Genomic DNA, 14,589 nt, shown 5'->3' with positions numbered 1-14,589 from the left:
AACTATTTTCACGAGAGGAGTTAGGGAATGAATTTTCCTTAGTGGGAGGGATTTGAGTGGAAAACTCCATGATGATTTTCTGAATGTTTGAGTTTGCTGTTTACCATATTGATGTACCACATATTTATTTTTTTAAGTTATTATTATATTTCTGACCAAATAAAATATTAATGATGATATACTCGTACGTCTGTGCCAACTAATTACACGTCACAACTCTACACAGGACTTTTGGTACCATGGAGTTGGGAGTTATGTCTCAAATATGTATAATAAACTAATAATAAGTTAAAAAATGAATAAATTTATCATTGGCGTGTCTTTATTATTTTGTTTTTTGTTTATAAATTATTTTTTATGGGAGCTAAGACCATCCAAAAACCCTTAAAAGGCCCCAATTTTATCTGCTGGCTTTGTACGTTCCGTACACAAACATGATAAATATTTTTGAAAATAGCACTCTTTCTTTAAAAAAAAAAACTAAATCGGATCATAACAATATTTGAGTTTGTCCAAATGCTCGTAGACAAAAGACTGGATTTCACCCTCTCGGGAGTCATTAAGATTAACAAATTACAACAGGGATGGAGAATACCTTTTAACAAAAAGGTTTCTAACTTTTTACTAAGCTCTATATTGTACCATTTTTTAAACAATTAACAAGTTGTAAACAATTATTTTTTTCATACATAAGCACCCACACAAACGCACCCTCTCCCTCATTCATTACCACACGCACATGTATCCTCTCCCTCAGTCATTCACGCATACACACATTCACATACACATGAATACAAACGTCACACAAATACAATTACTAAACTTCTTTTCTTATATATTATGTGTCATTATATTTACAGCGGATTTTTTTAGCTGGCTTTAGTATTGTTAAGATTTTTCTAATTATTTTGTTTATGTAATAGCTGTAAAAATCCCAAATAAAATAAAACAAATTAAAATAAATAAATAAATAAGGGAATATGAAGTCTAGGCATTTACAGGGCTTATGACCTATCATTGGCTTGTTTAAGTGGCCACTTTACACACTGTGTAACATTCACCATTTCGCCTGTATAACTAGTGTGTGAAACAAAGTCAGATGAATCTCTTCACAATAATAAAGGTTTCAGCTCTTTAACTTCACTAAAATCAACAAATGGAAGAATTGAAGAAATATGGATGTTCCAATACAGGCAAAATGGTAAATGCTACACAGTGTGTAAAGTGGCCACTTAAACCAGCCAATGGCAGGTCATAAGCCCTGTAAATGCCTAGACTTCCATATTCCCTTATTTAAGGTATTCTCCATCCCTGCTGTAATTTTTTAAATCAGATCAGTTTACGGGTGTGTATATCGGGAAATTAGACATTGGTTTATCGATTATAGAAAGGCATAAACAGTCTTACGCGATATGCAGTTGTCTTTTTTAGTATCGGGAAGGCATCTGCGATTGACAGAAAAAATCTGCCACCCCATATCCTTTTAAATATACCCGTCAGTAGTTATATAGGTAATAAGATGAACTAATGTGTACCAAAATGTTAGTTGTTTAAATATGAGCAATGCTGTAAAATAAATTTATTCAAATAAAGTCTGATTAATATTAGAGGATAAATTACCAAAGGTTTTTAAATATAAGACCGCAATTACAGATAGGATAAATTTTCGTACAAAATTATTTAATTAGGGTGTGGTTATATTTACATCCCACTAATTCCTTGACTAAGGGAAATAGTAACAACTAAAAGATATAATTATCAAATGTAAATATTCAAGGGGTAAATCAGAAGTATTCAAACCAGCATAATTTAGTTTAAAAACGTTCTTTAAAATAAACTTGGTTTTCTTAAAATCCTTATAAACTTATTTTAATAATGAATTTTCCGAAATCAGCAAAATGTTGCGACTATTTGCATTTTCAGCTAACGTGTTAGTATTTTATTTGTTTATTTATGCAGATAAAAGAGCTTAAGATATAAATTTCCACCAATGATTTCAAATGTTTTTTTACCGGTTTACATATACGAATTTTACGCCTTTAAATGTAAGTCAACTAACTTATTCTAAACATTACTGATTAGGTAGATAGTTATAATAAAAAATATGAATTACGGAAAAGTAAGATTTGCACCTCGGATTGATTCCCGACATGAAAAATGTATTTTAAAAGGCGTTTTTACACATTAAAAATAAATTATTATTTAATGTTGTTACTGGCACCCGGAGCTCAAAACTGGTCAATGGTCATATTTATTTCATTTAACAAAATACTATCGGGATACGCAGTAATCGGTGCAACTATATAGTGCCATATGCACCATCAGGTGTGGATAACAAAATACTTATGTAGGCACACTTAAAAAATATAAATTAGATTAGTCAACTTATTAATTGTTATTGTTGTTCAAGCGATGGCGGGATATGTTAAGACCACCATAAGTGCTGCAATATAAAATTTTATCTTATGTTTATATTTATGTTTATTGTTATATTTATGTTTATTGTTATATTTATGTTTATTGTTATATTTATGTTTATTGTTATACTTTTGTATATATTTATATTTATGTTCATGTTTATATGGTAGAATTGGCTCTGCACTTTATAGCCATTTTACTGGAATAAAAATTTAAATAAATAAATAAAAATTTAAATTAATAAATAAATTTTTAAAAAAATTGCCGGTGAAATTTTTTTTTTCTATAATCTCCTTAGGATTATTCTTTTTGATTATATGTTAATTTATTTAACACTTTATAAACGTATACATTTTATGAACACACAAAGGCAAGCATATTGTCCGAAGGCGATTTCTTCCTACCTACCCAAACTGTTCAGTTTGAGAAAATTACAAGTACATGTACATATTCTAGATGTTAATACACAATCTTATAATTTTATACAAAATGTTAAAGAAAGATTAACTTAAAATCTACTCGATACTATGAAGAGAGGAGAGAGAATGGGAAGGAATGGAGAAGGAGAAAGGAAAAACTGAAATATTTACATATGGATATTTACATTTTGATTTTAATGTTATAACACCAGGACAACAGTCATTGCCAAAAATAATGTTTGTACCTCAGAGGCAGACGGATGCAAATCCTGAATTTTATACAATGACATTTTGATTTTTGTATCCAGTTTTTGATAATATTCATTGATTTTGAAGGTATTTAAGTTTTAAAGGAAAAAAAATGATGTATAAAGATACTGAAAATACAAAATGAATGCCATCAATTATTAGAAAGAACTTAGATAAAGTAGATTCTTTAGGCTTTATTAAAATATTTGACATTACTTTATTACATCCGTCTACCTTTGAGGTACAAATTTATACCTTTAATTTATTTATTGGTTACACCAGCTATATAAATAACATTAATAACTATCACTATTAACAAGATTTTAGTAATATTTTTTAATTGTGACATTTCTGAATTTTTTATTCGACTTTTCGTTTTAAAGCTCACCGGGCAGTTTATTAAATTTGGAATGGCCAATTGGTATTTCAATTATATTTTTCTTATAATTTAATCTTCATGCGTCTTTCGTTTTCTCGCTTCACATAGTTATTTAGGTATTATCATTCATAAAGATTAAGGGTGGCACGATCAGGTTAACGAAGTTAGTCGTAAACTTTATAGCAGTTTGCACTCACTTAAAAGATTACTGAATTTCTCGCCAATTAATGTTAAGCAAACATTTGTTCAGAGCTAATTTTTTCCACTCCTTGACAATGAGGATGTACGTTATCTAGATGCTAACTCTGAATTACTTGATAAATTAGCACGATTTTAGAATGTATGAATACGATATATCTTTGATCTTCGCAAATTCGACCACATATCCGAATATCGGACGCAACTACACTGGTTCAGTATCAGGCATAGAAGAAACATTCACATTCTATCACTTCTTCACAATATTTTAAATAATCCCATTTTGCCTGTTTATCTGAGAGAGTTCTTCCAACCTCTATCACAACACGGACTATCTCTTCATTCTAGTAACGAGAGAACCCTTTTAATACCCTTTCATCGCTCTAATTGTCTTGCCTCTCTTTCACAGTAGTAGCTGCTCGATTGTGCAATAATCGACCCACAAATGTTGGAGACGCCCCTTCTTTATTTACATTTAAGTCAAGATTGAAATTTCACTATCTGAATATTTAAGTTGTTTCTTTATCCTTCTTCTTTCCTTCTCATCCTCTTTCCTCTCTTTATAGTAAAGTGTTAACTTGTTGTGTATTTTTATTTTCTTAATCTTTGTTTTTAATGTTTGTATAAAATTACAATGTTCAATATGTTCATGTACTTGTAATTTTCTCAAACTGAACGGTTTGGGTAGATAGTAAGAAATTGCCTTAAAGCAATATGCCCGCCCTTATATGCACATAAACAATAAATGTATAAAAATTGTTTAATAAATAAAATATATAGTTATGATAGCAGTTTTTATTATGAGATAAAATAATAGTCAATTAAATTATTATTTTGAATAGGATATTCACTGACAAGTTATATAACTAAATTTACTTGGTGAGTCTTGACTAACAGTATATTTGTGCTACGTTCAATATATTTTTAAAAAATCGTTAATTACTCAAAAACTAGTAAACTAACAAAGAACTTCAGCCATACGGGAAGTTGGATACAAAAAATGTTTTCTTGGGCGCGGTAAAAATTAGAGCATTAATTGTACGGCAAAGTTTCTTGAAAATGTACGAAAAATATGATAAATATTATTTTAATGAAAACGCACTACTTTGATTGACGTCTCTGGTTTATATGAACCAACCAATGATGCAAGGGTTGGGAAGGATATCCGGTTGGCTTACCGTAAACGAACCAGGAAAAACTAAAAGAGAACATCCTCTGACGTCACCCGCGGAGTTATTTCAGAAATACAAAACTTCGAAACGGAAATCTTAGCGCTGATCATACGATAAGGAAAAAAAATATTTGATTTAGTTTACTAGTCTTTAAACAAAAAATAAATTTAAAAAAACAGTGAACTTCCTCACTAAAGATATGTTCTTTTGTTTCAGCATTTTGTTAAAACATCGGTGTTAGTTCAATAAAAATCTCGTGTGTTGCGTAAAATAGACTGTTTTCAATTTGACTAATACCCACAAGTAATTTAATATCATCAAGTAATTTCATATCACCCGTAAATAAATTTAATATCAATTAAATTGTAAAAGTATTCACTACGACTAATTCAGTTTTATCAGCGTAGAATTAAAGTACTTTTTTTTCTAGAATTAAAAATTGCAAAATACTTCCCACAATGTACATAACATAAAAATAACAAATAAAACAATGTTTTTGAAAATAGAAAATTATTTTTTCTCAAAATTTGATTGATCCTGTTTAATCAACAATTGGAACACTGTTTTCACCAACCAAAGGGGAGTTGTAAATGACGTTTGTATAATTAGGTGTATCTATTTAACTAGAATCTCAGATTATATAACAGATGTTGTCAGCCAAAGTCATTCATATACAGAAATTGATTGAATTTTAACAAGGCAATCAATCAATTTGATTCGATTCAAATAAAAAATAATACTGATGTTATAAGATTTGATGGTGTGAGTTTTTACAAGGTTTTAATGATTTCTAATAAAATAAACGTAAAACAACTTTGTTTTTAATCACTTATTTTCTTTTTTTTTCACCGACCGGTTTCAAAGCTACACTAGCTTCTTCGTCAAAATATAATCAAGGTATACTTAACTTATTATCTATCTTGATTAAAAAAGCTCGTGTTGCTTTACAACCGGTCGTTAGATTTTTTTTTTGGTAAAAAACCAAGTTGTCTTTTATTAATTTTATTGTAAATGAATAATCACAAAGTTATTGATATATAAATTTATTTTAACAGAGAGAGAAAACATTTTTGAGAAGGGAATATGGAAGTCTAGGCATTTACAGGGCTTATGACCTGTCATTGGCTGGTTTTAGTGGCCACTTTACACACTGTGTAATCTAGACTTCAATAAATGTTTTCCCTCTCTGTTAAAATAAATTTAAATATAAATAATTCCCTAGGGAGAAAATTCAGCCAGTCTGCAAGCATTTGGACATACTCAAACATTGTTGACAAAGTTATTGCTTCATATATAAAAAATAACGTTTGTATTATTTTATATATATTTTTAACAATTATTATCAAAACTATTTTAAATTTAAAGGGTGGCTACGTCTTGGTATAAAAAATGTTATGAAATAACGCCTTTGGATCTGTAAAATAAAGATTAATTAACATCAGTTAGATGATAAATCGTTTTCAAAATAACCTATTTTTATTGTTTTTTCCATTTATTTTACTTTGGTTGTTCGGATAAATAAATTATTTTTTAAAAATATAAGTTTTGACACTTACAGTTAACACAAATATTTAAATTTTGGTAGCCATTTTTGATGAGTTGTAAATAACTCACCATTAGAAAATGGAAATCCAGTGTGGGTCGAGTGGGGTTTAAACCTAGGGCCTCTGGCCCGTAAACTGGCCACGGGACCACAACCCGATTCTTTATTATTTTAATTATTTTTCTTATTTTTATACATCTATAAAAATGAAATAACAAACAGTTTATAACATAAAAAATAATTAGGTCTATCGCATTACCGTAAGTATTTTTGATTAATCCTTTTTAGTATGAAATTAGTATTCCTTAACAAGTGTATCTGAGATGCCTAAGGTTTTTGAAAATATTTCAAGATTCTGGTACTCTGGCCACTCTGCATAGAATGCGTATTTATTTATGACTATCATCAACCTTAAAGACGAGTAAGCGTTATGAAATTTATTTTTTTAAATTCCACCTCTAATTGTAGAAGTTAGATCAATTCGATTTTCTCCCGATTGCCAATAGATTCATTGAAAAAAAAGTAAAAAAAGAAAAAAAGAGTAATTTATATTTTCATTTTAAGGCTTGGGTTCCAAATATTATACCCAAATAAATAGAAGACAATGCAAATTATACGTCAAATAAAAAGCATTATATTAACCAATCGTTTTTTTTCAATTGATTCTTGAAACTACATTATTAATTTTACAATATATTTATAACGTGCTTGTTGATAAAATAAACTCCCAAAATTATCTTAAAGGTGCAAAATATATTATTTATTTTGCACTACAACAGGCCAGGAGGTTCATTTACAGTGGTGAATTACATCACAGAACACCCAGGCTTGAGAAAAATTCCTTTTTTAATTTGGTTTTCTCACCGAAATCGAACCTGAACTTTCCGTGTGTGAGTCAAGCGTCTTGACCACTACACCACGGATGCCGCTATATACCTGCTATTCTGCTAACGTCCAAACATTTTAAGTTTTTCAATCTGTTCATTTTTGTTATGTGAAAGAGCTGAAACCTTTGGTAAAGTGGGTGAGTAGCATCTGACTAAATTATTTCATCATCATCATCATTCCATGTCCGCCACCTAGCATATGGCGTCCACCAAGATTCTCCAAGAATCTTTGCCAGCTGCCAGCTCCTGTGCATCCTTCCAAGTCAGGTTCACGTCCCGTAGTTCTGACACGAACTGCCGACGAACAGTCAGCAGCTGACGTCCAGAACGTCGAGAAACTGATGCTTTTTGAAGTAAGCAAGCCTGGTTAAGGCTCCCAGGAGATACACAGCATATGGGCCAGTCAACCGTATCGCCTCCGCTTGATGACAGATGTAACCGGAGTTTACTGTGTCCGTTCTCTGATTACTTCATTCCTCACCAAGTCAAACCACCGCACACCCAAGATTCTTCTGAGACACTTATTCTCAAAACTCAGAATTTTTCTGTTTTGGGCCCTAGTTAGGTATTACGATTTGCATCTGTAGAGGAGCATAGGTGTTAAAAAAGCGTTATAAAAGCGGTATTCGATTTTCACTGAGTAAATATCCAATCTCCAGACAGCATTCATACTATTGAACGTGGCGCCTACTACTCCTAACTGCACTCCCAGTTCTTTTTGAAAGCTGCCATTTTCTGTAAATATATACTTCCAGGTATTTAAAACTCTCGACCCTTTCGATGATTTGGTTTGACAGTTTTAAGGAATTTTAACCATAAATATTACAGTACATGGATTTTCGCTAAATCGAATTATAACATTACTAAAAAGGTACAGACAATTCTCAAATAAATAATTAAATATTAAAAATGGTCTCTCACGTGAGGCTGGAAGGGCCACCAGTCGTCATTGATAAGCAGTAATAGTCGGCAATAGCCTTAACTTTTTTTTTTTATAACGAACGAGTGTATTCGGAATTGAAAAATGTTCTTATTGAATAATGCAATAGCTATATTTATACCAAATCGTATAAAAAAATACTTAAATATTATTTTTCTACCGGGTATCGAAAAAAATCGTTTTTAATAGGTTTGTATGTTGCATTTAAATTCAACAACATCAAGAGGCTTGACCCGAATACTATTTTTTTTTAAATTAAAATAAAAAATAAAAAAACTGAGCAGGAATTATAATAATAAAAAAAAAAACATCACAATAACTTGGTATCTAAGTATTGATAAAATGATTCTCATTGTTATGTGAGTATTCAAAGGACCTTGTTATCGCTACCTATGAATAATTTATTATTCAGGATTTAGTTGCCATCCTACGCATAATATAACATGATTTACTCAGATCCTTAAGATCACTAGGAAATAAACGTGACACGTGAGTTCATATGTACATAATATTATACCAGTATATTATTATGTATTAATATTGTTTTGATGCGAATAATGCCTTTATATACAGAAACAATCAATTAATTCTCATTGACATCGCTTAGCAAGTAAAATAGGTAATTGATCAATTCTAATTCAAAGAACTTAGTTCTGAATAATTTCCTGAAAAACTTGAAAAATTAAAAACTTCCAGGTGGATTCAAGTATCATTTTTTTGAGTTCAAATCATTTACTTTTTTTATCAAAAAAAAAAAAAAGAAATATTTGCGTTCCTTTGAATTATCCAATTACTTAATTTTGAGGGCCATTTTCAACGAGTTGTAAATAACTCACTATTTGAAAATGGAATCAAGTTGGGGTAAAGTGGGATTTGAACCACGGAACTTTGGTCCGTGAGTCCGAGACACTAGCCACAGGACCACAACCCGATCTATTATTATTTCTTCTCGTTATATAAGTAATAAAATAACGAACATGTGTAACACATTAAAAATCGCATATTTTACCTATCTCACCCACCTAGATAAATAAAAATCTAACCGCCGCGCTAGTCCAACCAGGGGTGGGATTCCAAACGCTCTCGCAGCCGTATTATCTCGTGTATTCACATACAAAATACACGAGAAAAACTGTTTTCTCGTGCCGCCAAAACGGTTCAGACTAGTACCCCAGACATACGTTTTACTATTATTTGCCTGTCGTAATCCGCTATTTGCCACACCAACATGCAAGATACTGAAGTGACCCAGAAGCTAGCTTTCAGTCCTCCAGTCAACTGACTAGGATTGATTCGGAAGGTAAAATATTTAAGCTCATCTACTAGGATCATTTAGCCCGCATCTCAATTCTTGTTGCCGAAAGTCACCTCTCCGCATGGCCATTTTGCCTCTCTAGCGAGAAAAGAATAATATATGTGGTTGCGGAGATTGAAAAAATTGACAAACGACGAGAAGTCAAACATGTACAGTAAGGATTAACGGTTGTTTAATTGATGTATTAATCAAAATATTTAACGGTTTTACAAAATATATAACCACCTTACCGATGGGTTTCCGATGGGTTTCCGATGGGTTTCCTGACAAGTCGAATAATATTTCATGTTTTTGTTAATCATTCAGAAAACCATTTACTATAATAAATATAAGTAGAAATGTCAATGATATATTCTATATATGGACTGGATAAGGTCGTCACATAAGCTTTTTCAATTTTTACACTTCTTTATGGACCAGTTATTTTGTTGATTAAAAATATTTTAGTTTGTCTATAAATACTGGATTTCATCCATAAGGACATTATTAAGATAGATATTTTACAATATTTATGTGGAAAAATTTCTCAAATGTTCTCCTTCTCTGTTGTAAAATGTTACTATTATTTTTATTTTTAAGCAAAGGAAGGTCCTTAATCATGAAGTTGCTATGGTATCGAAATAACTTAAAACTGCCAAGGCAAGGGGGTGAAATCCAGCCTTAGTCTACAAACATTTTGACAAACTCAACAACAAAATACCTTTAAAACTGAGTTATATAATACGTAATAATTTATTTTTTTTAATTCGTCACTTTATTAAATTATACTATCATTTGAATATTTCAATTATTTTTTTACTGAATTTCGTGCATAATAAACTATAATACCATTAAGACTTTGGCTCTAGGATAACAGTATTCTCGTGTTAGTTTACTCGTGTTCTCGGTTGCCGCTGGCTAAGAATGCTTGTTGCCTATAAAAGGGATTATATTTCTCAATTAAATTACTCTAAGAGCAGTGACCATCAACCCTTAGTCCCAGTTTCCTACAGATAATGGGCAAGTTTTTAATTACACATCAGTCCAGATCAGTTAGCAATAATTTACGTCATGTGAAAAAGTTAATTACCTAATTGCCAGGCGTGTTTGCTCTTAGGTGAATGTGTAATTACATTGTCAAATCACGAATCCTAACAGTTATTTGTTGTGTTATTACGTAAAAGAAATGGGTTGAATGCTTTTGTCAATTGGCAGTAATATTAATTAAATTAAACCATTTTACCAAAGCCATGCACATTCATCGAAAAACACCATTATACTCGGCTCACTACCGCTGTTTTTTATCCAAAATAATAGAAGACACATCAATTACAGTATCAGTTTCAAATAAATACTTTGTATTGTAAACAATCGTGTGCACTTCAAAGTAATACACATAATAATTTAATAAATAAAAATACTAGCATGGCGCAAAGGTAGCTTGCAAATAAGCTTTTTTTATTTGCGTGTTTAGATTTTTAAGCTTATAAATAAAAATAATAATTAGTTCTTCCAACTTTTAATCGGTTTCACTCATATTTAAAACATTTTAGTATCGTCAGGTTACATTTAAATTTAAAATTAAAATTGAATTTATCTCTAAAGCTTTCAATGCTTGTTTCGCTGTGAGTTTGGCAATTTATATGAACTTGAACTACAAGAACAGAAACAAAACCTAATTTGAAAAACTGACACCTAATTAAATAATTTATTAACATATTACAAGAGAGATGAAGAACATTTAAAATAAGGTAATATAGAAGTCTAGGCATCTACAGGGCTTATGACCTGTCAATGGCTGGTTTAAGTGGCCACTTTACACACTGTGTAACATTCACCATTCTGCCTATATTTGAACATCTATATTCCTTAAATTCTTTCATCTGTTGATGTTTGTGAAGTTAAAGAGCTGAAACCTTTATTTATGCGGGTGAGATTCATCTTATTGAATTATTTCACCTGTTGATAAATTACCTGGTCCATGAAGAAGTATAGAAATTGAAAAAATAATATTTTCAGGCGTTGCCTAGTATGTAGGTGAAATAATTCAATTAGATGAATCTCACCCGCATAAATAAAGTTTTCAGCTCTTTAACTTCACAAACATCAACAGATAAAAGAATTGAAGGAATATAGATGTTCAAATATAGGCAGAATGGTGAATGTTACACAGTGTGTAAAGTGGCCACTTAAACCAGCCATTTACAGGTCATAAGCCCTGTAGATGCTTAGACTTCTATATTACCTTCTCTTAAATGTTCTTCATCTGTGTTGTAATATGTTAATATAAACAGCTCCCCAGGGAGTTGAATCCAGTATTTGTCTATAAATAATTTATGTTGATTGTCATTGGCAAGAGTGCTGTATTGTACATTTCAATAATTGAATAAATAAATATATAGAAAAAAAAAACTTTTCATACATTTGTATAACGCAGTTACGAAAATCTATTCCAAGACAGTATTTAAATAAATATATTGAAATCAACTGGAAGGATTGTTAGTATTATATTGTGGCAACAATACTTCGATATCATATGGTAAAAATGCAGTCATCAATGGACTTCACACTTTAGGCAATGAGTACCAGGACGTTGATGACTCATTTCACATGAAATTCAGTACATATAGAACGGCTCTTCTCCTGTATTTCATTGGTAATAGTTCTAAATAACTATTTGTTACTATTGTCAAAAATTGTTTAAACTTCTTTATTGGAGTTTTTTTTATTTTTTCGTTTCTTTTCTTGAATTTATTCATAAGTGCAAAATATTTCTCTTCATCATTTTTTTTAAACTTATTATATATTTTTATAGATAAATATATACTTTTTACTTGAGTATTAGTTTTAAATAATATTACCCATAATTATTTTTTTTATCATTTAATATTATTCAAAATTGTTTTCTTAGTTTATTTTTAACTGGATCAAAGTATTTCTAAATACAAAAATACACAAATGATTATTTTTTATCGATAATTATATAATTGGTAATATTATTTTTTTAAATTTGCCTATAGTTTTTCTTTTTTAGACTTTCTTAATTTGTTAATTAATAATATTGTTTTAAATGCTCTGTATACTGATATGTATGTTTATTTAATTGTATTTGTAACTAATATGTAAAAGGCACTATGTGCCGTTTATTTCAAGAAAATAAAATAAAATAAAACAACGACACCGAGGTTCGAAATATTGTTGATTTACAAAATTTAAAAAATATGATCCACTTACCATCAGTCCCGTTCGGCAAGGGCAAGGGTCGGCTATTTTCTCTCCGCCAAGTGACGGACGGGGAGGGCGACCCGCGGGCGGCGCAAGCCAACTGGGCGGTGCCGCCCTCCTTCACGACCACGTCACTGCTGGTCGCCGAGTCCACGATGTCGGGCGGCACTTGACATGAAACCGGCAATCATAACTTTAGTTTTGTCTGGAATTATGTAGAAATGTGACGGAAAAGCAAAAAGATGGATAAACCACACACTACTGGCCACAGTTTGAAGTTTTCATATAAATTGATTAAACTTATTTTTTCTTGAATTTGTTTTTAAGTTTTTATTATTTTTACTATTTATATTTATAAACATAAATATATACTATTTACCTAAGTATCAGTTTTAAAAAATAGCACATATAATTATTTTTTTTTATCGTTTGGTGTATTTTTAAACTGTTTTCTAAGTTTTTTTTTACTGATTCAAAGTACTTCTAATACCAAATTATCATTTTTTATCGATAATTCTGTAACTGCTTATATTGTATTTTTTTATAATTTTTTTCTTTTTTAGACTTTCTCAATTTGTTAATAATAATATTTATAATAATAAAAATACTGGATAGTTTTATTCCACTTTTATTTATAATTATTTTATAAATTTTTTACCAGTCACTGGGTTTTGTCGTGACCGACATCGTCAGACTGGTGTCGGTCACGACGAAACCCGGTCACTGGTAAAAAAATTATAAATAAAAGTGGAATAAAACTATAAAGTATTTTTATTATTATAATTAAAATGCAGTTCAACCAAGAAATGTCAGTATAAAAACTTAATTATAATATTGTTTTAAATGATCTGTATTATTTATAACTATACTTACATGTATGTATATTTAACTGTATTTGTAACTAATATGTATATTTAACTGTATTTGTTACTAATACGTAAAAGCCACTAAGTGCCGTTTATTTCAATAAAATATGAACCAACTGATTTGTTAAAGGTAAAAAAACTTAAATCTTTGACATTTCAGTAATTATTTAAATCCAAAAAACCACTTTTTCTGGATCTTATTGAACAAAATATCCACGCTAGTTAAACATATTAAAACAGTTTATTAAAAGTAATTTTCACAGTTAAGTAAAAAAAGAGTTAAAACATTAAAAACAAAAAAAATACCATTTTGTCAGTTGGTTCACTTTACCTGCCATGGGCTCATATTTAAATGGAAATAAGGTGTGTTTTAATAGAGAAATAAAAGACAAATAATACTTAAATCCATCAATTTATAGTAACCAGTGAGCGGTGTCATGGCTTCCACGACATCTTCGAGACTGGTACAGTCCATGCGTGATCCGTTCATATATTGTATGGAACCAATGCTTCCCTAAAAAAATGACTTCTGAACAATTGTACCAATTTTTTTATATATTATATAATCAAGTATAAGTTCAGTAATATTTTTACTAACCACAACAAATATTTTTTAGTAAGTTTGCTGTTTTTCGTTGTGATTTTAGATGGTTTCCATCTTCATTCATGAATAACTTCTGGGAAATCGCGACAAGCACAGATACAACCTTTTGCCTGCGCAGTTATGCGTGAACTGAAGTAAAATTTTCTGCGCTCCATCTTTTAAAGAAATAAGAAACTGTTTAAACCTGTTGGTTCCCACAAGGCGGTCACCCAGTACTGAATATACAAGTCAGTGAATGCGAAACTTGAGATGGTTAGTAGTTGTGTTAAAGCAATTCTAACAAACCAATATATGTTTATTTTTCGTTCATCGTGACTGTTTTATAACAAATTTAGCCCTTTAATTGATTATCACGATAGTATTTTAATACAAAACTAGAAATATAACCACTCTAT

General features: G+C 30.2%; 1 protein-coding gene across 1 annotated transcript in view; it reads right to left on the bottom strand.

Moving 5' to 3' along the window:
* Window positions 1–14,589, bottom strand: part of LOC148283828 (lachesin-like) — a 275,848-nt gene that overhangs the window by 47,745 nt on the left and 213,514 nt on the right. The window contains exon 4 of the mRNA XM_088243137.1: window positions 12,734–12,892. Within this exon, the coding sequence (XP_088099263.1) occupies window positions 12,734–12,892 (159 nt within the window). The remainder of the gene's footprint in view (window positions 1–12,733; window positions 12,893–14,589) is intronic.

This window comes from Micrasema longulum, unplaced genomic scaffold (genome assembly GCF_059751315.1).
Source record: "Micrasema longulum isolate JH-2025_06_02 unplaced genomic scaffold, ASM5975131v1 h1tg000191l, whole genome shotgun sequence".
In the NCBI taxonomy this organism is placed as follows: domain Eukaryota; kingdom Metazoa; phylum Arthropoda; class Insecta; order Trichoptera; family Brachycentridae; genus Micrasema; species Micrasema longulum.
The sequence above is the reverse complement of the archived record's forward strand: the minus strand, read 5'-3'. Positions and strand labels throughout refer to the sequence as shown.